This window comes from Myripristis murdjan, chromosome 14, assembly GCF_902150065.1.
Source record: "Myripristis murdjan chromosome 14, fMyrMur1.1, whole genome shotgun sequence".
Taxonomy (NCBI): Eukaryota; Metazoa; Chordata; class Actinopteri; order Holocentriformes; family Holocentridae; genus Myripristis; species Myripristis murdjan.
Genome location: NC_043993.1, coordinates 12,376,685 through 12,399,543, shown reverse-complemented (window position 1 = coordinate 12,399,543; position 22,859 = coordinate 12,376,685). Strand labels below are relative to the sequence as shown.

The 22,859-nt window shown below is 41.8% G+C and overlaps 5 protein-coding genes across 5 annotated transcripts in view; 3 read left to right on the top strand and 2 right to left on the bottom strand.

The window, feature by feature from the left end:
* Positions 1 to 150: 150 nt before the first annotated feature.
* Positions 151 to 1,017, top strand: cldn29 (claudin 29). Its single transcript, XM_030068013.1, has one exon. It carries the CDS (start codon positions 207 to 209, stop codon positions 837 to 839), a length of 633 nt encoding a protein of 210 aa, XP_029923873.1. The 5' UTR covers positions 151 to 206; the 3' UTR covers positions 840 to 1,017.
* Positions 1,018 to 2,650: 1,633 nt separating this feature from the next.
* On the bottom strand, positions 2,651 to 3,295 carry LOC115370938 (claudin-4-like). Its single transcript, XM_030068016.1, has one exon. The coding sequence runs from the start codon at positions 3,284 to 3,286 to the stop codon at positions 2,651 to 2,653; it is 636 nt and encodes a 211-aa protein (XP_029923876.1). The 5' UTR covers positions 3,287 to 3,295.
* Positions 3,296 to 4,567: 1,272 nt separating this feature from the next.
* Positions 4,568 to 5,694, bottom strand: LOC115370937 (claudin-4-like). The gene has a single exon (XM_030068015.1). The coding sequence runs from the start codon at positions 5,531 to 5,533 to the stop codon at positions 4,889 to 4,891; it is 645 nt and encodes a 214-aa protein (XP_029923875.1). The 5' UTR covers positions 5,534 to 5,694; the 3' UTR covers positions 4,568 to 4,888.
* A 9,640-nt stretch (positions 5,695 to 15,334) lies between these two features.
* LOC115371778 (claudin-4-like) lies at positions 15,335 to 16,006 on the top strand. The gene has a single exon (XM_030069300.1). It carries the CDS (start codon positions 15,335 to 15,337, stop codon positions 16,004 to 16,006), a length of 672 nt encoding a protein of 223 aa, XP_029925160.1.
* A 5,372-nt stretch (positions 16,007 to 21,378) lies between these two features.
* Positions 21,379 to 22,859, top strand: part of LOC115371779 (claudin-3-like) — a 1,652-nt gene continuing 171 nt past the window's right edge. The window contains exon 1 of the mRNA XM_030069301.1: positions 21,379 to 22,859. This exon is cut by the window's right edge and continues 171 nt beyond it. Within this exon, the coding sequence (XP_029925161.1) occupies positions 21,555 to 22,208 (654 nt within the window). The 5' untranslated portion in view covers positions 21,379 to 21,554 and the 3' untranslated portion in view covers positions 22,209 to 22,859.

The window sequence follows — 22,859 nt, the reverse complement described above, 5'->3', positions numbered from 1 at the left end:
TCAAAGGCATCATGATATATGTGTATATCTAAGTATAGCAGCCAAAACCCACCCAGACGAGGGGGGGCGTGGTATTCAGAGAAGGGAGGCTGAGGGGCTTTGGGAAATCTGTGTATAAAACTTCCCCACTGTAGGAGACACATTAGTTGGCTGCTTAGTGGAGGAGTCAGAAACAGCGAGAGGAAAAGGAACAACAGCAAACAGCAATGGCATCTTTGGGGCTGCAGATTCTGGGAGTGGGACTGGCAGTACTGGGATGGGTTGGGAACATAATAATCTGCATCCTGCCTATGTGGAAAGTGTCTGCGTTCATTGGGAACAACATTGTGGTTGCGCAGACCATCTGGGAAGGACTGTGGATGACTTGCGTGGTGCAGAGCACAGGACAGATGCAGTGCAAGGTGTACGACTCTCTGCTGGCCTTGCCTCCGGACCTCCAGGCAGCCCGGGCCATGGTCGTCATCGCCATCCTGTTCTCTCTGTTTGGCCTCCTGCTCTCTGTGGTCGGAGGGAAATGCACCACCTGCATCGGGGATAGAGCAGCGAAAGCCAGAGTGGCCATCTCTGCAGGGGTTTTCTTCATCCTGAGTGGGGCGCTGTGCCTGGTGACGGTGTGTCTACCTGCTAATACTATCATCAAGGACTTCTACAACCCGCTGGTTCCAGATGCACAGAGGAGAGAGCTGGGCTCGTGCCTGTATTTGGGCTGGGGTGCATCAGGACTGCTGCTGATCGGTGGTGCACTTCTCTGCTGTCAGTGCCCATCAAAAGGAGACCGATACAATGGAGCAAAGTATTCCCCACCCAAATCCACAACACCAGGGAAGGAGTTTGTATGAGGTTGTGTTTTAGCAGGTTAAACTGTATCTTGGGAGGATGTTTGGTTGTAGGTACAAACCTGTTGCTTTTCAAACTGTGTGAGCTGCGACTTGCAGCATGACTAATTTCTTTGGACTAACACATTGTAGATTTTTGCTTTTGAAAGGGACAAAAGAGCCTAAAAGATGTGGCATGTGCCATGTCAGGATAATTTCAGGCTGCATGCATCAAAAGTAAACTTGTACTTTTTGGATTTACATTAATCAAAGATTAGGACTCAGTCTGTGTGTTTTGTTATAATTTCAATAGAATTAACTCAACTAATCTGGCTCCATCTTATCTGATGTTTCTATGAACCCTTGGCAACAAAAACACTGATGATTTGGCATGCATCTGTTCATACCATGATGTCTGATGAGATGTCATTTTTGATTAAAACAATAAACAGTATTTTTTGTCATTTTGCTCACATTCTTGTTTTACTACTTCTGATCTCTGATTACAACAGCCAGCAGCTAAAATGCAATAAGACAGGATAGTGGAAAAATGAGTGGAGCCTGTTGATTTTGGTTTCAAATGAAAATGTGTGTAAAGAAAAACAAACCGTTGGGAGTTTTAGGATACATCAATCTGACAGGACTTGGCAGATGTGCTAGCACTGGGCATTGTGTAAATATCCATTCTTTGGAGATTTAAAATAGTTCCTTAGCAACATGTAGCCAAGCATGCACAGTACTCTGTTGTCTCTGGCAGTGACATCTCTTTTACTCAGGACAGAAACTGTAAATTAGTGTCTAAATACAACAGCAGCCAATTACACCATGGCAAACATCTCAGTCTGACTTGGCAAGATAAATCCCCCTGAGTCGACTCCCCTGAATTCCTGAATGCCGTGTCATGAGTGGTAGTGAGGACTCCTGTGTTGAAGAGAAATTATTTACAGTGTTTCAGCTTTATTGCAGTGTCTGTATTCACAAAGAAAGACATTTGCTCTACAGAGGAATGCTTACAAAGAACGTTTGATTGTTATTTTTGTCATTCAAAAGAGAATTACAAGTTACAGATTAATTAAAAAATGATCACAACTTGCTTCAATTGTCCTTAGTGCCATATGAAATGAGTTTTTTTCTGTAAGCTTATTCAAATAATTTCATTATTACCAGTTTGCTTTTCAGATATGATTAATGATACAGAATGTATGGTCAGCGGTATTTCAATATTTAATATTCAACCGATATACTTTGATACTTGCTGTACACAGATCTCTGAACTTCATGTTTTGGTCTGCATGCATAAAATAACTCTCATTGGAAAAATCTTTCCATGTTGCCAAATTCTGAGTATAAGGTCTTGGAGTAATAGGTACCTCAAACCTAATCAGAAATTCTCAAAGTAAATCTCCTCGGCCCTGAGAGGGTTGGTGACACAATAATTGATTAGCACCTCACGATTCATTTCAATATTTGTGACATTACATCCAAATGATTTACACTGATTTAAGGCATTTCAGAGTCAGAGTGTACTATTCTGTGCTGCTTAATGTTTACTGATGCTGCAAAAAGTTTATTAAGTTTTAAAAGTTATTAAAACTCATACACAGAGGGGACTTCCCAATCAACCAAATACATAGTGAGATGTCACCAAGAATCATCAGCATCATTTTTTCACCTTTTGCAACATCACGGTGAAATTCCTTCCCAGATGTCAGTCTGAGAACAAATTCTTATGAGAAACTTTTTGTGGAGAGGCTCAAACAAGATTTACTTAAAGTCTTTTTGAGAGGCTTTTATGCTTACAGGTGATTATCATCAGACAGTTTTGAGACAAACACTCACACATAGTCCATATTTGTGGATATGGCTCTGACTGGGGCAAACTTGGCAGGCGTGTAGGGTCTGCTGTCTTTCGGGGGGCAGTTATTGCAGAGCAGACCTCCTCCTAGTAACAGCAGCCCGGAGGAGCCCCAGCCGATATAGAGAGCCGCCCCCAGCTCCCTCCTCTGAGCTGCGATCACCATCGGGTTGTAGAAGTCCCTGATCACAGCATGAGCCGACCACGACACCGGGATGAGAATCAGCAGCGCCGCTATTATGAAGATCACGCCAGACACAATGCAGGTTTTGGCTTTGGCCACTTCGTCCTCCATGCAGTTGGTGCACTTTCCCCCAATGATGGCCATCAGGACCCCAAACACCCCGACGATCACAGAGATGATGACCATGGCCCTGGCAGCCTGCAGGTCCTGAGGTAAAGCCAGCATGGAGTCGTACACCTTGCACTGCATCTGTCCCGTGCTCTGGACGACGCAGTTCATCCACAGTCCTTCCCAGATCACCTGGGCAGTGACGATGTTAGCCCCGACAAAAGCAGTGACCCTCCACATCGGCAGAGCGCAGGTGATGATGGTGCCCAGCCAGCCGATGAAGGCCAACAGCACACCCATGATCTGCAGGCCCTGAGAAGCCATGATTATTCCACTGAGATGTGGATTTTACTTCTGAACTGATTGCTAGGAGGAGGAAAAGCCCGCTCTTGTAAAATGTCACGGTCAGACAGCTAGCTGTGGTGGCTGCTGGTTCTCATCTATTTCCCACCCAGACCAGTTTGAGGAGCTGTTTGCTTTGTTCTGATGCGTTCAGGTCTGCTGCTGTGGAGGTCTTACTGTGAGAAGATAACAGGGCTCTGTTATAGCCTAATTCAAATTTCAGGGTGGGGTTTCTGCTCTCCCAAACAAAAGGGGAAAGCTGAGACCGGGTATCCAGTCGTAGCCCTTGTTCTCTCTGAGTTCATTGTTCCCACACCTACAAGCTTTGTTACCTCCAGCACTGCCTCAAGACCAGGAACAATAGCTCCAGTACCCCACCTGTGCGAGTGCTCACACACACACACACACACACACACAAACACAAGCTCAAACACACTCACATACACACATGCAAACACACAAACACACACACACATACAAACACAAGGACTTGCACACAAACACATTCTCACACACCCACACAAACAAAACCATGAGCAAACACACACACACACACACACACACACACACACACATATCCATCATAGTTGTGGTAAATACACATTCAGTTCACTCAGTCCAGGACATGGATTTTATTGGAAAAAAGAAGCAGAGAAGGAAAAAAATGTGATGAGCCAAAATGCTAATTTGGTAAAATAATTATGAAAACAATAGATAATGTGTTAGAATCATAAGAAAAACCTATTGATCTATAAAGAGTATTATCTTCAAAAGATCAATGCAATGTGATTGCAATACTGGCTGGTTCTTAAATATTTACACTGTTGACAAACGGTAAATTGGTCATCCAAGTGCTTATTGTATTTATCCACATACATTTACAGCTAAGCTCACAGCTTGAATGCTGACAGGTTTCCAGCCATTAGTCTCATGGCTCTTTGTTCTGCCACGCCCAAACCAGATTGACAAGAAAACCAGACAATAGATACTTCTCCAATGTTCTTAGTGGTTAAAGGGCTTTTTCAAAACGTGTTTTGATCATAGGGAAATAAAGAGTGGATATTTATGCAAACTCACTGTGTTAAAATAATTGCTATGGTGCACATACAGCCAAAGATAAAGACATAAAAAAATAACAAGAGAAACCTCTGCAGTTCGAATGTATAACTAAATAAAAAGGAAAAGGCAGGTGATCTCAGGTTTGTAAACAAAATGTTTATTTACAGTGGTATTTTTTTAAGAACGACATACATACAGTTAATAAATTCAACCCACTTATTTTTTTTTCTAAAACAAAACTGTAGATAAAGTTTAGTTACGTTTACACTACATAAAAAAACTGTTGAATACTCTTTCAGAATATAAATCATAAAAACACCATAAAAGCATCACAGGAATTCAATGTCTTCATTTGGGTGTGGTTCCTCTCCCTTTTTTCCCCTCCAAAAACAACAGGAAAATTCGGGAACACTTCATAAAATGTGTCTTAACTTCCTCAAATATCAACACTCACAACCCAGCAGTAACCAGTCCCAATAAATGGTGCTGTACTTTATCCATGCACAAGCCTCATCTCCATCTGTTTTAGACATAGTCTTTTCCTGATGCCGGTGCCGAGGCCTCAGATCGGGCAGCTTTGTACCTGGCACCATAGGAGTTGTCATCCTTACGAGGGCAGTTGCAGCAAAGCAGCCCCCCTCCGATCAGCAGGAGAGCCGATGCGCCCCACCCGATGTACAGCGCAGCACCCAGCTCTCTTTTCCGCGCGTTCACCACCATCGGGTTGTAGAAGTCACGGATGATGGTGTGGGCCGTCCAGCACACAGGGATCAGGCACAGAACTCCAGCTACGATGAATGTGACGCCGGCTGCGACGCCCACCTTGGCCTTGGATGTCTCATCCTCCACACAGTTGGTGCATTTCCCCCCGGCCACAGCCAGCAGGATGGCCATGATGCCAACCACAATAGAGATGATAGTCAGCGCCCGGGCAGCCTGGAGGTCACGGTCGAGGGCCAGCATGGAGTCGTAGACCTTGCACTGCATCTGGCCTGTGCTCTGGACCACGCAGCTCATCCAGATGCCTTCCCAGGACGTCTGCGAGGTGACGATGTTGCTGCCGATGAAGGCCGTCACCCTCCACATGGGAATGGCACAGACGATGATGGCGCCAATCCAGCCCAGGATCCCCAGGGCTGTGCCAAGCATTTGCATCCCAGCAGACACCATCTTGGATGTTCTCTGTTGCTCCGGTTGGGTTTCTTTGTCTGAAAACTGTCCCTTGATATCTGTCAGGCTTGACTTGAGACCAATGCTGTCTTGAATCCTCCCTTGGAGTGACGTAAGCCTGCTGGTTCTTTGTCTCCTTGAAAAGCTGGAAGGTTGGTCTGTTTGTCAGGTTAGTTAGTCAAATGACACAGGGCTTAGAGAGCAGGTACATATGATCTCCTGTCTGAAAGGGGAGGGACCAAAGAGGAGAGCACCTTGCCATCATCATTAACCTGTTCTTCCAGTCCCCTCCATACCAAACACCTGCTCTTACCCTCCCCCTGTTCGCTCTGTCTCTGTCTTTGTTAAACAACTGACTATGTTTGTAGGATCATATGGTGACTAAAAAAAATATATAAATTCACATTCTGTGGACCTGAACTTTCAGAAAGGTGTTGTAATTTTGATGTAACTGAAACTGATGTTCATTCAGCATTTCATTTGTTTTGTTGCCCGTCCTCTTCCGTTCCCCTCCCCACTCTTCAGTTTCGCGTCTGACTCAGTCTGTCACGAAACAATGCCTCGGATGAAAACATCACACTGACCAAATATGGTCTTGTGCCTTGTGATGTCACTCTATTACAGTTTCACCAACTATGTCTGCCATGTGTGTTCCTCACCCAGTGATTTTCTGGCTCTCGGGTGGCATTTTTTATTCAACTGGAAAACTTTTGTGGTCTGTTCCGCCTATTTCTGAGGAGTTTTAAGTTTTGGTATGCCGAAACACGCCACTGTGTCTACTCAATAACGTGGTTTCTAGGTAATGTTGCTTGCTGTCCTGGCAGTATAAGATTTTTAGACAGCTGAGATACAGAAAGTGGGGAAGGACCTGTTGATCAACACACAACACTTTTCATGGCATTGAATATCTGGTAAACTGTCATGTCTGAATATAGATTACAGCTGAGAGACATTTTTTAAAAATTACATTTAATGTGATTACAGAGCTGAATGTTTCTTTAGTATGCTGCACTTCATTATTTAGATTCATACATTACACTACACAGTTTTCAGATATACTGTAAAGCATGTGGTAAATGTGAATGCTGGTAGATCAGCACATCACAGTTTGCCATTTAACAAAAATTTTGCAGTTTTAAATTAAATTATCTTCTGTCGATTAAAAAGAGAAGACCAGATGTGAAGTCATTTGTGTGGTTTTATGATGTGTGAGTGGCAAATGATATATTTCAGTATTAGATAAGGCCAAGGACTGGCACAGTGCAACAAGAAACAAATCACACACAGGATGTGCTGAGCCCCAGTATCCAGTAGAGCTGTGACATATTTTCTCTATTACCACAACATTGTCTAATTACAAACATATGTAAATGCAATATTGTATTTTATGAATTTTAGGTGACTCATTATGTAACATTCACCCACATTATTTATCACTAGTAATTAATATATTACTAAGAATATTATCACTGTCAGAGGCAGTCTGAAAGAACACAAATCTGGCAAATGACAGAAAGTTTCCTAAATTTCTGAATAGACCTGATATTATTATGATAACACAATGATAAGTTTGAAGAGACATATGATGAGCCAAACTACAGGGCCTTGTCAGTGGAAACATCAGTAGGTGCCAGACTCACAGGTGTATCCTGAGGTGCTGACTCAAGGCTGAATTTTTTATGAAGAGCAAGACTTATCTCTTATGTCTCTGAATTTTGGCCAGTGGTGAAATGAATGGCTGAAAATAATGTGACTGAAAAGCCTCTCTTGTAGAGGGAAGGGTTGTAACACTGCCTCCCTTTCTGTCATGCCAGATAATATTAAGCTCCCACACACTGGATGAAAACTGTTATGAACTTAGGGACAGATAATCTTACAGGTTAAATTTATTTACCTAAACTATCAAAATAAATTCAGTTTTTGAGATGATATGTAAAGTTTCCATTTCATTTCAATGCACTATTAAATTACATTACTGGTTAGCACACCACTGGAAACAAATTACGCTCAAATTGAAATCCAAATGTTTTTTGCTGTATGAATTTTGAGTCTATAAGGACTTCTGTTACTGCAACCAACACATGTAAACACAAAAATGTGTTTTCTAAAGTCTGAGTCACTCATATAGCTTAACATGATGTTGAGTACGAAAGAGTATGAAAGAGAGTACGAAAGGCTTTGTTCATTTATTCATTGTTAGGTTTTATTTTATCTGAATGCTAAACTTACAGATAGATATTAGATAATATTAGATATGGCACAAGATGTTCTTGTATGCTGACTAAGAATACAAAGTCTTTTAACATTACAAACAGGACACATGTAAAGACAAATACTGCGTTTTGTAATTCTTTGCCATAAATGCAGTGTGTGTGTGTGTGTGTGTGTGTGTGTGTGCGCGCGCGCGTACTTTATGATTCATCATAGCAACAATAACATCCATTGGGATCGGAAATATTGATGAATGTGCTTAAAATAAATACCCTCTAAGAGAGTTGGAGACATTTAAATGTTTCTCAGAGGCAGGAATAATCTCACTGGTTGATTTAAATCTCCGTGGGTGGAGCTAAGGAGGCACTTTTTTATGGCCAGGTGACTAATACCATGAGCCAAGTGAGAAAGTCAAAATCAGCACTGATCATCAGATATCAGCCTCTTCTCTTCCTCTAAGGCGGCACACACATTTGCATTCGTAATACGTCATTAAACAGACAATGTCCCATGTATTCCAGTGAAGCCTGCCGGTACAGTGTGTGGTGACAGGTCACAGGGAATGGTGGAATGCAGCGCAAGATGTTTCCAGTCTCTCAGTCTGTAAATGATTATATAAAAGAGTAAATCAGCTTCAGGATGTTAAAGCATGACTGCAAAAACAGGAAATTCAGTGCAGAAGTGAAGAAAACCCTAAAACCTAGGTTTCATGCAAAATGACAGTTCCTGCATCTCTTTCTCTCTCTCTCTCTCTCTCTCTCTCTCTCTCTCTCTGTGTGTGTGTGTGTGTGTGTGTGTGTGTGTGTGTGTGTGTGTGTGTGTGTGTATCTATAATGTTTACAGTGTCTATTCAGTGAAGCAATCAATGCTGTTTGCAATTTTTAAAACAGAATAATTCCCATTCTACAGTATCCAAATCAAGTTGAATTGAGGGCAGCTGGACTGTTTTGTAGATTCTTGAAGACATTTCACTTCCCATCCCACCAGGTGACATGCAAATTCCACCTGCTGAAGAACTCCCTCCTGGCTCAGACGCACCGTGGACCCAGTGGAAAACTCTGAACCGCTGGAGAACGAGAACAGGACGATCCAAGGTTGCTCTATGGGGCTACAGGACCGGACCAACCACCTGTGAATGTGGAGAAGCAGACCACACCATGGAGCACTGCCTCATCTGCCCTGTACTACCCAACCCCTGTAGCCAGAAAGACCTTGCAGAGTTCAACACACACGCAGAGCCACTGAAAAAAAAACTCCCACACACTGTCACATGCTTGCAATTAAAATGTATTGATGAGAAAACACAAACAGCCTTGTGACTTCTCTATGGTAAGACACTCCAAACAACAGGAGCCCATCTTATCTCCCTTAGCTGCCCCACAGGAAATTGCACGCAGTCACACAACTTCATTAAGCTGCATTGCCTAAGTTTAGGGAATCACAGAGAGAGATACAATGCATAAAATGCTCTTATCACGCTCACATGGTGGTGCAGCCTGTGCTTTTTACACATCAAGATACAAAAAAAAAAAAAACAAACTGTGGTTTGAATGCGCTAATAACATTTCTCAAAGTAAGAGGCAGGTCTTCAAAGGGCGAAAATTGATGGGCTGTGAAAACCGCGTGTGAGGCCATGTGAAATGCGGGGTCGCCTTTGAGAGACGTTTCGTAATCTTCTTGTCGGTGTGTGTTCTCCAAGCCAGACTGAGGACTGATTGTGAGCATGAACAGAAATGGTGTTTTGTTCAGGGGGAATTCACAGGACAGGACTTGTGCTTGATTTTGTTGGGAAATCGGTGGGCAACAAAGAGACAGTAGGGTGTGTTAAAGAAATATGATATATGGCATGAAACTTCTGTCAACCTCCTACACAGAGACTGGACAGGAAAATGCTCAGCTCTCTGAAGTTTGGCTTGTCCGTGTGCCATTCTCCACAATGTCCAAAGGGAGGCAGTAGCCTCTGCCTTCAAAGAGCTTCCTTCTTCTGCGTGTGTGTGTGTGTGTGTGTGTGTGTGTGTGTGTGTGTGTGTGTGTGTGTGTGTGTGTGTGTGTGTGTGTGTGTGTGTGTGTGTGTGGTTGATCAGTTGATAGCATGTCCACATGCAAACCTGAGTAAGCATGTTCGGTTTCGATTGCACAGCGCACATGTAACACAAAGTTGTTGTTTTTTTTTTTTTTTTTTTCCAATACATGAATGCAAATATGATTTGAGAGATGTTTCTACGTTTGCAACACAGAAACGTATTTCTGTTGTTGGGGTTAAATTATGGAACAATGCTAATATAAATTTAAGAATGTGTAACTCAACCTTTGGTGTTTGAAAGAATGGTTTATACAGCTATTTCTTAGGGTTACATATGTGAATGATTTTTTTTTTTTTTTTAACTTATTTTTTATTTCTGTAAGGTAATTTTAAATTTATAAGAATGTTGGATGGGCAAATATATACGCATTATGATTCTACCTGTGCCTTTTCAGTCATTATTTAACTCTCACTCTTAATTACTTTGTTTACAGTATACTGTCTACACTCTTTATACCTAGTGTATTGTGTGTTGTGACTGAATAAAAATATGACTACTACTATGTGTTTTTCACCGTGTGTTTGATTAAAATGTGCTATCACAGCCATATATCCCATAATTCCCCTTAAATCTAATTGGACGTATACCTCAGTGACTTGGCTCATTGAATGATTGTGGACTGAGATATAATTCACAATGAAACCAGTACATATCATCTTTTTACATGTGTGTCTTTGTACCATAGATGTATATATGCAGTTTTAGCATGAGCTCACACTCACAGTAAATGCCTGGCTCATCAGCATGCGCATCACACAGCGTTACCACACACAACTTGGACTCGGAGCGGGATGTTTATTTGGTCCACAGCTTCCAGTTCACAAAGAGAAACTGGGATGTCTGGGTCATTCTGAAAGTGTGGCATCACCCGGCGATCAAAAGAACTTTTATCTTCTGTTTTTATGTGCCCATAAATCTCTTGGCAGCCATTAAATCCAAGGCTCCCTGCTTCTTTCAAAAGGCCTATTACTTAGTAACTCGGCATCTTGGGAATCCTCTTATGGAGCAGTAGAGCCACCAACCAGTGACCCACTAAAGGCTTGATCTAAAATGAGCTCCTCAAAAAAAAAGAGCAGTGATTTGTTTAAAGATAATTTCATTTTTTTGTTTAATGTAAACATTGTCTCCAATTTAAATGACCTAGATTTAAATTTGCTTGTCATTTTTACACTGCAAGCAGAGAAAGGAGGAGAGAAAGATAAAATTAAGCGGTGCCTTTTTTCTTAAAGTAACTTCTACTTTGACTGATGACTCTTTACACCAGTAGTTTTATTTGTATTTAAAGCAAAATTCAACCTGCAGATTCTCCTAAACTGATAGTTATCAATAATTTGTGATGTTCAGTCAATTCCAGGAATTATATTGTGATGATGTTTTGTAGTTTGCCTTGTTGCCATATCCAGTTTCCCTTAATCTGTCTTGTCCACTTCTATTTCAGTCAAGTTTACATTTCCCAGAATTACATTATATATCCCTCAAACAAGCTGCCTATGGCCGACAGGCAGGCATTTGTTTTACAGGTGGGCGGAGTAGGCGATACACCTGCAGCAACGAGGGCAGGAGAGCAGTGGTTTTCTGGTAAACAAAGACCAAGTCGTGCTTGTGGCTGCATTTCATTGCAGGCCACTGAAGCTGTTGCTGGCGGAGAAATGTGTATCTTTGCCTCTTCTACAATGAATTTCTCCCTCTGTGAATTTTGAATGTGTGTGGAAAAGTGAGGATCTAGACAAAAAAAAAAAAAAAAAGCTGTTTGATTTTGAAGAACTCACACCAAAACTTTTAGTAGTAAACCTGTGTTTACTATTGATAGTTTAGATCGCAGCAACATTTTCCCCTCGTAGGCATACTAGAAATACTGTGGCATGACGTTACATCATCTTTATTTGGCTGCCTCTCTGCTCATCAAGCAACAAAACTGACCTGAGGAATGCAAGCACATGTCAAATATTATTTGAGAGTAGATTTTTACTTTAAGTTCATTTTCAGCACTTTTGGTTGGAGATTTGTTTGAAACGCCTGTATGTTATTTGAGGTTGAATCGCAGTGAAATAAGTACACCTGCAATCCATGTGACTTTTGACAATAACGCCTATTTTAATTTGATCATAGGTCATGCATTTGTTTATTTTTCTGCCCAGCTAGTAAAACATGATGGGCTTGGCGCTCTCACAGATACAGTAAAGCATGTAAGTAAACAAGTGGGCCACGGATCCCAAGGAGCCAAGATAATCCTTCTGCCAACTGAAACTCATTAGTCAGTTCTTGTGAGAGATAGGCCTGTCTACTGCTGAGAGAAACTCCCCTGGCTGCATCCAGCGCACTTCCATGGAAGACGACTGTTGTTCCTCTACATGGAAAGGGGCTGCGCTATCAGTAGCAACTGTAACACCCTCATAGTTGTGGAATGTGTTTTCCCATCATTCTCAGCCTTTATTTACATCTGTTGGGAAGGGATCTGTGGAGTTTGGGAGCTGTCGACTTGAAATCTCAAAGTCCTGTTTTAATGCAAGATGCTAATGTTTTTCAAAAAGTAAAAACAGATAAATAAATAAATAAATACATAACATAAAAAGCCTTGGCTATTTAGTTATTAGTGAAGCAGGGCTTGGTGGGTTTAAATTCAGAACATTACTTTTTGCATTGTCTGCTCAACTCAACCCCCTGGAAGTAACATTAAGCATGACTAATACAAATATACCATGTAACTGTGCACCACTGCAGTTAAATCTGATAATCTGATGATTATTTATTAAATTATCTATGAAAGGTGAAAAACTGAATGACAGTCATAGCAGTAGCAGCTGTTGTTATTGTAGTAATGTTGTTATATCTGACTTTGTGATTTTTTTCAGTGGCACGTATATATTCTGTATCTGCCGGTTGCAGCGCTACATTGAAGCCACATCACACTTAAATTGAGTGATATAGCAGAGACAATGTAGCGTTTTGTGCAGCGCTCCAACGGTAAATAATAATGTATTTTTTAAGCATGCAAACAAAGGATTTGAGGTAATGGTTTTGATTACTGCTTGATTGTTTCCTACCTAAACCACCAGTTAATCTCAGCGGTTACCATTTATTATGCTTTATCTTATCATGATTATGCATGACTGGGTTACCCTTTGTTTACCACATGTAATATTGTGTGATAAGTGTGATAAGGTGCACATGTACACAAGATTAAACTGTATTAAAGTGTGATTGTGGCAGATAGCACTGTAGCGATCTTTTGGACAAATGTGGGACGCTTGTGTGTGGCAGCCATGCATGCCGACACACACACACACACACACACACACACACACACACACACACGTACACACCGCCATTCAGATGACCTGTTTTAAATAAGACACTATTGCAACATCATGGTCTGATTTTCTTGACTCTTCCTGCACTTGAGAGGTGGAGTTGTTTAATGCGTGGCAGGATGCACTATGCAGGCCTGCATGCAGTTATCGGGTGGGTCAGTGCCCTTGACTCACACACCAATATAACGTCTACCAAGATACACACTCCTGCTTAATCTGCTGGAGGTTCACCTGACCCACGGCAAGGAGCAAACTTTTGAACTTTCAAATTCATGCCAAAGTTTGATGATGTTCTGTCTATTTTTTGTTGCTATGTGCTTTTTATTGCCACCAGTAGCAGGCCAGTTACAGACAACATAGGTCAATATATTTTGCAGTGCTGTGACAGTAATGTCAGCAGAATATTATTCTCAGCATTTAAAATATCAGAGGGAAACATCAGGTTTTGCTGTCAGGTTCTCAGAGTCAAAGAGCAACTGGTCAAAGATATGCTTTAAAAAATAGGAAAGACAGAACAGAAATGTTATATGATACATACCACTTTCTAAATAAACACATTTCAGTTCAGCTTTTAGACATTCATCATCATCATCATCATTCATCATTATTCATCACTGCTGTTACTGAAATGTTAACCGTGTGGAAATTGAATGCCGCTGCAGAGAAACTCCCTTCATTTCTTATTTTAAAAATATACACATTTTCAAAAGAAATATATGAAAAATAAATAAACACAAATAAATACATAATATATATTGAAAATGAGTCCACATTTCAAGAAAGAAAGAAAGAAAGAAAGAAAGAAAGAGAGAAATCAGCAATTGGGTCAAAGCAGAATTTTTTTTTTTTTTTTTTTTTTTATGCAGGTTTCAGAGGGTAATAGTATTTTGAGTTATGCTGAATGTTTACATAATATTTTCCAAGCTTCCAAAGGGGACTGTTGATGTATGACAGCCATCTGCCTTTCCATAAAATCTACTCATTCCATTTCCAGTTTGTTATTAACTCAAATTTATGGTTGGCCACATGACCCAGCGGGGTTGTTTCACGTCTTCTCGGCTTTAAACAGTTGCACAGTCGATGTTTTGCTCTGCGTAAACAGACCACCGCACATCGCATCGTAGCAACAGTACAGTTTCAGACATAACTGTGGCTTTGACAAACTTTAGTGGATATTTACTGTGTAAGCCACGGTGCCTCAGTAGACTTTGTCAACATTAAAGCACAAGTGCTGATTCGTCTGTCATGTCAGAATTTGATCAGGAACATAAAACATTGTTCCTGACTTCTATGATGAATCGTTTTCTAGAGACAGGAGGACCTCAGATGTTTTCCTCTGATAGGTTTTAGCACTTCATAATTTAGAGTAACTAACCATCCCCTGACTTCCAAACACACACACACACACACACACACACACACACACACACACACACACACACACACACAAAATCAGCTGCCAAGATCTAAAGTACAATGTGTGTGTCCCCATATCGTCATTCTCTCTCTCAGTCCCTTGCTCCCTCACACACACACCTGTCAGATTGTATCTGTGTATCCACATCAGGCCCATGTGGTTACCTATCAACCAGGTAACAAGCTCTACCTTGGCCACTCATTACCCACTGACAGCAATAAAAAAGACCTACCCAGTGCCACTACGTGCAAAGAGCTAAACCATAAAAACTACTCTTCATTAGGAAAAAACACACATATTAGCGCGAACACACCCAGGTGGTAAATGTGGCCAATGTGGCCAGGTCTCAGACGATTGGCTTGGTTTGCCGACTGACGTCATCCTTCAGATGGGCCTGACCACTTAGTAATAAAAGAATAGAAAGATAAGGTTCAGCAACTCTTTAACAACGGCACTGAGCACTGAGCAGGCAGAAACACGCAGGAGCGATACTGTGTTTGCAGAGGAAGCACACAGTGGCAAATCCATTTTTCTTGATTCGGCAGCCGCAGATTACAGAGGAGGAATAACTGGGAGAAAGAAAAAAGAAAGAAGAGTGAAGAGAGTAGAAAAATTTTGACAGGCGAAATCCTTGAGACACCTGTTGGACAATAAAAAGTGAAAGGCAAACCAGGAAAAACCAGAGGGACGAGGCAACTCGGCAAAGAAAGACAAAAAGGAGGGACAGCAGACGTAAAGGAGCTGGTATCCACAGACGGGACGCCTGCCTCGGTGCGTGATGGTGTCGTTCGGACTGGAGTTGGTCGGCGTGACCTTGTCTGTGCTCGGTTGGCTGCTGAGCGTGGTCAGCTGTGCCTTGCCGATGTGGAGGGTCTCGGCCTTCATTGGCGCCAACATTGTCACAGCGCAGGTGTACTGGGAGGGCCTGTGGATGAGCTGCGTGGTCCAGAGCACGGGCCAGATGCAGTGCAAAGTCTACGACTCCATGCTGGCTTTACCTCAGGACCTGCAGGCCGCCAGAGCACTCTCCATTGTCGCCATCATCGTGGGCGTCGTGGCTCTCCTGATCTCAATGGTGGGAGCGAAGTGCACCAACTGTATCGAGGAGGAGGGGATTAAAGCCCGGGTGATGGCTGCTTCTGGTGGAGCCTTCATAGCGGCAGCTCTGGCCCAGCTGGTCCCTGTTTCCTGGTCAGCACACACTATTGTCATCGAGTTTTACAGTCCCATCGTGCCCTCTGGCCAGAAGATGGAAATTGGGGCATCGCTGTATCTGGGCTGGGCTGCAGCGGCCTTGCTGCTGGTGGGGGGGTCCATCCTGTGCTGCAGCTGTCCTCCACAGGACGAAAAAACCATGAGGTACACCCCTAACCTCCAGAGTCGCATGGCATACTCTGCTGCTCCGAGGTCGGCGGCCCCGAGCTCCTACAACAGGAGAGACTATGTGTAACAGGGCCTGCTCAGATGAGGGATAAAGTAGGATGACAACTTCCTTTCCAGTACAGGCTTTTTGCATGTAAATTTTCAGGAAATGTGTATAGAAATAGGTATTTACCAGCTCATCATTACCCTGGTTTATGTTTGTCCAGTTGCTCAAGAGGAGAAGGTAAGAGCGTTGTGAATATGCAGGATCGCAAGTGTCCAAACATAAAGGTAGATCACTACAAGGGGAAGGTGAGAGCTCTCTTCATCAGTTTTTCCAACATGAAGAAATCCCTCCATTTTCCATACTCACATATTCGTATTTGTTGTCATGATGGCTGGAGTGTGTCCCAGCATGCAGTGGGCAGAAGGCAGGGAAACACCGAGGACAGGTCGCCAGTCTGTCGCAGGAACAGGGAAGAAAGAGATAAGGAGATGCACTTGCATTATTATACTGTTTACAGTTAGCATTATACAGCCACTTATGATGAAGTAAGTGGTGGAAATTCTTTTCCGTACTTCCTGTCAAGATTAGAAACGTATAAAACAAGATATGGAAAGAAATGTGTGCTGAACTCTGCAGTCATGGCTCAGAGTAAAGGCTCCTGTTTTAGATGTGTGCATAGAAAATATAACTAAAGCAACTAGTGACTGTTGTTGTTTTAGCCACTTTTTTCTCCCCAGGGGAACAATATTGTTCATGCCACAAATAAATGACACAGACACTGGCTGAGTAACAGACACATGAAACACTGAGCAAAATGTTTCACTTTGAGCTCCATAACAAGGTCAAAATAGTGGAGAGTACAATATACAGCATGGTGGCATAGTTAAAAAAATTGATGTTTTTTTTTTTTAAGGAGGTAGAGTAATATGAGTAATTGTACATTTTTTCCAAATCTAACGTGTTTGCACAGCATTTCATGTACCTGCGTTAAGACATTTTCAATGAAGGATAAAGCTTTTATATGATATTGTCTTTTGTACCGTAGTATTAAAAATGGATGTGTTTACTGTGATTTCTGTGTGTTTGTCAAAAGCACTACTATACTGACAATTTCAGTAAATGTATAATGACGACAGGAAAATGTGTGACTTATTGACTTGCAAATGTTGTGTTTGGTGTCATGATGGCTGGAGCAACGTGTACAGGAAAGAAATTCATATTCATTTAATAAAGTGATAAACAAAGGTTTGCACAGTGAAGCGCCATCATTTTTGCCTAATCTGTTACACACAACAATGATTTAGATGGACATGAAATTTCGAGAGGTAAATACTTGCCACGAGAGGAAAGGAATAAATGAAATCACACAAAGCTAATAGAGATACTTACACAATCATCATAACAGCATGATAAAATGTCAGCACCCTAGAATAACCCACAGTTAACAAGGAACAGCTTCTTGTTTTGTTTTTGGTGATGTTTTTGGAGAATTATGTGTGTTATGTTTTTGGAGTATTGTGGTAATTAAGGAAGACACAGTTTCTCACTAACCATTTTCACAGGACATGGCAAAGCTCCATGTGTCAGTTGACATTTCGCCATGTAGAAATGTAATTTGCTCTCACATAAACAATACCGCAGTGCTCATGTGCGGCCTAAGGAAAGTGCCCTGGTGATTTCAATCTCTTCTGCTGGGGCTGGGCTGAAACACAGATATTCAATCTTTCCCTTTTTGAATAGTCAAATTGCTGCCCTGTGTTTCAGCAGGTGCATTTGTGCAGAGGAACCTGTTAACTCAGTACAGTTCATATTTCAACACACTTACCGGGCTGTTCAGGACAAAATAATGGCTCACTGTTGTATTGATAAAGCTGAAGTGGATTAATAAAAGTCAGTTATTTCAACCCTAAACTAAATCCATACCCTTTTCATGCTTAATCTTAATTATTTCCTACTCCAGCACCTAAATTTAATTGTATCTGCTACTGTATATCCCACTAAAAACCACTGAACAAGTCACTTTAAAACACCTTAATTACCTTTAAACACCCAGAATACCAAATAATACTAATAACTCTACTACTATTGCTACCAATAATAATGATGACAACAACAACAATCTAGTGCTTTTCAGAGTTACAAAGTGCCTTACAGAAAGAACACAGTGACGATGAAAATACAGTAAATACAACATAACAGCACAAAAGATTATAAAATAAATAAACAAAACCAAGTTTTAAAAAAGGCCTCAAAGTTAACATCTTAAAGCTAAATTGTAGGGGAGCGCGGGGTAGAAACTAACAAGGGGTAAGTTGTAACACGGACTTTTAAGGTAGTTGCACAAAGTCAACCGGCAAGTGCTTCTGGTTAGTTCGTCACATGATCGTAAGAGAGCTCAGCGCGAATTTTGGGGGGAATTGGCTGCATTTTTGAGGAGATACGTGTAAAAGTGTGTTTTACCACCAAGTAAATGAATTTCTTTACCTTTCTAATTTTTTGACTGCTGAATTGTGTGTGTGCATTCCCGAATCCAAGCTTACATCAATGTATTAAGCATCATGTTGCCTAAAACATAGCACTGATTCAAAACATTTAGCTAACTCATAGCGAGTGCTAGTCAGGTTTGAGACCAGTGACTACACAGTGGGGTTGGTTGTAACGCAGTGTTACAACTAAGCCACAATAAAAAACAACTGCATATTTGTCACTAACTTAAGAGTAACGTTAACTACGTAGTGTAGCTGTGTGTGTGTGTGTGTGGTGTGTGTGTGCGTGTGTGTGTGTGTGTGTGTGTGTGTGTGTGTGTGTGTGTATGTGTGTGTGCGTGCGTGCATGTGTGTGTGCATGTGTGCATGCACCTTGTGCATGCACACGGAGCATGTGTGTGTGGATATAACATGTGAGCCCTTATCATCATGGGATTTCTGCTGTATTCTTTCTGGTAGCTAGTGTATATTGAAACAGATACTCCAACTAGTGTATTAACAGATTTTTTTCTTCTGTGAGGCTTACAAGCCAGAGTTATGATTTATGTGGTGTCAGAATAATGTGGGATGGGTTGATTGTCTTTATTCATTAATTCATTCATTCATCCACAGAATGATATTACCCCTGCAGTCCGCACAACACTGCACATCTGCGTGGGTTTTTACTATTATTCAAGGCCTATTTTTTTTTTTTTATTTCCTATGGTAGGCATATAGTATTCTTGTAATATCCTAAATGGGACTCATAGCATACTTGTGGTACTGTAGGCCTGCGTTTATATTATTGGCCACAAGACTTTTATGGCAATATTGCTGTAGTGTCCCTATAATATTCCTATAATATTATATATAATATATAATAAGTGTTAAACTGTGTTAAACCAAACCTTTCTGTAAGTGTTACAACTAAGAATCCCTTCGTAACAATTACCCCACCTGTGGGGTAAATTGTAACATTTCTCTTCTTCCACTTAGGGTGAAATTCCATGGAAATGGTAGGTTCTAGAAACAAAGTTAAAGTGTTCATTAGTAGCAGAGATGTGTATGTTGCTTGTATTAAAAAATGAGTTCTCTAACTCCTACATATCCTACATTTTTTTGCCTTTGGCCTGAAACGTTAGGTTCTACCCCTCACTCTCCTACAGATGGGATTTGAGTTTTTCCTTAAATGAAGAAATAGCGTTTGTTAGCCGTGTGTTTTCAGGCTATATGTTGCAAAGTCCTGACTGAGGTCACAGCGGCGGCTGCTGAAAATGTTTTAATTAGGATTTGGGGACCGTCAGAGAGTTATACTGACAACATGAGTAACACACCATCAATAACACACAAATACACATTGGGGGAGTGTTTCAGTTCCATAACAAGTTCAGCCACGGTGTATTGCTGTTGCTGCTTCTGGGTTTGTCGTTATGCAACCAGTTGATGAGCTCAGCTGCATTGACACTGTACACACGCTGCACCTCTTATCTCCGGGTCGATATGCAACAAGTGATGTTGCTATTACTCACACGTGAGCAGCAAACTGATAAAGATGAACAGCAACATGATGGTTAGTGTCTCGCAAACAGGGCAATGAGTGAATGTTTTCGGATTTGATTTGGTATGTGGAAACACTTTATCATCACTTTATCATTCAAAATCACTGATAAGATACAATGTTAGAGCGTTCACCGTGAAAAGCCAGGAGATTCATCCTTGAAGCTTTCAGACCTGAGGTTGTGCCTGTACAAAGACAAAAATCTGCAGTGTTCATGGTTAAGAAATTACTCACAAGCTTTATGTAGACTTCGTGAGAAAAAAGATACGACTAATCCCTGTAAAAAATTAATAATACAAGCAGTTTGATATAATTTGTGTTTGAACAAGTTTAATTCCTTTGGTAAACATTCAGATAATAAAGTATTAATTGAAATATATAACGCAGGTGGGGGGGGGACTATATATGAAGAATATTTGGACTTTGCATAAAATGAAAAACTATTTCAGGGTTCTTTATTCACAGAAATGTGTGCTGTACAGATCTCCAGGAAATGTTTGGTTACAGTAATGAGTTTAACCGATACTGGGATCATCGTGAAGTCTGTATGCTAAGGGTGTCCAGCCTATTATGTATTCTCTCCACTCATATTTGCTCTGGGAGCAGTTATTCCGGTTTCCAGCTGAGCTTTGAGAGTTTGGTGTTTTCCTAACACTGAAACCTGACAACTTAATAGATACACGCTACTGGAACCAGGAAACAATGAAAGATCAGCAGTAGCAGAGGGTCGGTCTTTCCATTGCATTAGTGGTTGTGTGTGTTTAAATGTTTCTATGCGTACTCACAACAGCATTTCTACACAGCCCGAGGTGAAACTGTGCATCTATTGACCACACTGCAGCAATTTGCATTTTTCCTCAGGGTATTTAAAAAGGTGATAGTGTGGGAGCTCCATTCACTTCATGAATTTGTGTTTGTCGTCAAAACATCAAGTAGTTCCTTCTCACTTGCTATGCTTTCAACAAAATGTGCGATCATTCCTAATTTTTAAAAGTGGTCTAAGGAAAGTACCCTGGTGTTTGCACTCAGCACATGACTCAGCTTGTCTGTCTTGGCCTGGCTCACCAGAATTCTGCCATACCTTAAATTTAGCCATCATGTCAGGTGTTTGTGGGAGGTGGAACTCACAGGTGCTTTTATGAGGTAGTCATTTTTTCTTCCTGGAGGTGACACCACGTCAAGAGTCGTCTTACCTGTGATTCCCCTCTTCCATTATAGTAACACCACCTGCTTTCTCCCCCGCCCAGCCTCCAGCTTCGCTCTCTTGAGCATTCCCTGTATGTGCGCAGGTGGTGTTTTTGTAAAGAGGCTTCAGACACCCTCCCTGTGATATCACCGCCAGGTTCCTCCTCCCTCCTGACCTCACTCCCCTGAGGTATAAATGAACTCTGTTTCCCTGGCAGCATCTCTTAGCTACATCACACCCTCTTAGAGATCTTACTACTTTTCAAGGACAGAGCAGAGCACAAAGAACCTGCTGCAAGGACACCTCTTTGCAAGGATCTTGGGAGGTTTAGTTTTGATCTTTTTTTTTTTTTTTTTACCTCTAGACTGATTGTCATACTCTTTTTCCACCAAGAGCGAGTGTGGAAGCCAAAGAACCAGGATGTCAATGGGTTTGGAGATCGTGGGCATTGCCCTCGGAGTCATAGGATTTATCTTGGCTATTGTGGTCTGTGCCCTGCCAATGTGGAGGGTGTCAGCCTTCATTGGAGCCAACATCATCACCGCACAAACCATCTGGGAGGGTTTGTGGATGAACTGTGTCAATCAGAGCACCGGTCAAATGCAGTGCAAGATCTATGACTCCATGCTGGCCCTACCTCAGGACCTGCAGGCTGCCAGAGCTATGATGATCATTTCAATTATCCTCGGGGTGCTTGGGGTCATGATCTCCATCGTGGGCGCCAAGTGCACCAACTGCATTGAAGATGAGCCATCCAAGGCAAAAGTGATGATCATCTCAGGGATCTTCTTCCTCCTCGCCGGCCTCCTGGTCCTCATCCCGGTCTCCTGGTCCGCCAGCAGCACCATCCGTGACTTCTACAACCCCATCTTGACCACCGCGCAGAAGAGGGAGCTGGGGCCCGCGCTCTACATTGGCTGGGCTACCGCTGCCCTGCTCCTGATAGGTGGAGCGATGCTGTGTAGCAACTGCCCCCCCAAAGAAAAGAAGTACAAGCCCCCTCGTATGGCCTACTCAGCCCCACGTAGCACCAGTGGCGGCGCCGGTGGCTACGACAGGAAGGACTATGTGTGAACACAGTCATGAGTCATCGGGCAACTCAGTTTGACAAGTAGGATGCAATGGAGGAGAAAAGACCTTTGTTTCTTGAACATTAAGTGTTTTGTGTGTGTGTATGTGTGTGTGTGTGTGTGTGTCTACATTGTGCTCTCAAAGAGAAATTACAGGGTGAATCCCTCCAGAAGACTCCGAGATGAAGGGATGTGTGTGTAGTAATGTTGCTTCTGTTGCTTGTTTTTGTTCACTGACACACTCAGTGCCGTAGTTCTAGTGCTTTTCAACATGGATTTCACTGCCTCCAAGTGAAAGCCTTGTACCTCCAAAATATCAGCCTTTGATCCTTTAAGAGGAATAATTTTGGTCTTAGCTATACTGCCATGCATTATTTGCATGGCTTTGAAAAGGTTTTGTGAGTCCAAGGCTCACAGAACTCAGGAAATCACCGATATTGGAGCTACAAGGCTTCATCCAGCAATGTAAATTTGCATGTGGTGGAGTCATGAAGCTTCATGTTTTCAACCTTAACATCATTATAGCTTTTTTTTTTTTTTTTTTTTTTTAATGATAATATGCTTTCTAAAAGCTCACCCTTTCAGATATATAGCATATTTGTATGAATTACTGTGGCATCATGTGAGCCCTTGCTTTTTGTGTGCTTAGCTCCAT

Excerpts from the sequence above, each read along its gene's own strand:
- cldn29 (XM_030068013.1), top strand. The coding sequence starts at position 207 with ATGGCATCTTTGGGGCTGCAGATTCTGGGAGTGGGACTGGCAGTACTG.
- LOC115370938 (XM_030068016.1), bottom strand. The coding sequence starts at position 3,286 with ATGGCTTCTCAGGGCCTGCAGATCATGGGTGTGCTGTTGGCCTTCATC.
- LOC115370937 (XM_030068015.1), bottom strand. The coding sequence starts at position 5,533 with ATGGTGTCTGCTGGGATGCAAATGCTTGGCACAGCCCTGGGGATCCTG.
- LOC115371778 (XM_030069300.1), top strand. The coding sequence starts at position 15,335 with ATGGTGTCGTTCGGACTGGAGTTGGTCGGCGTGACCTTGTCTGTGCTC.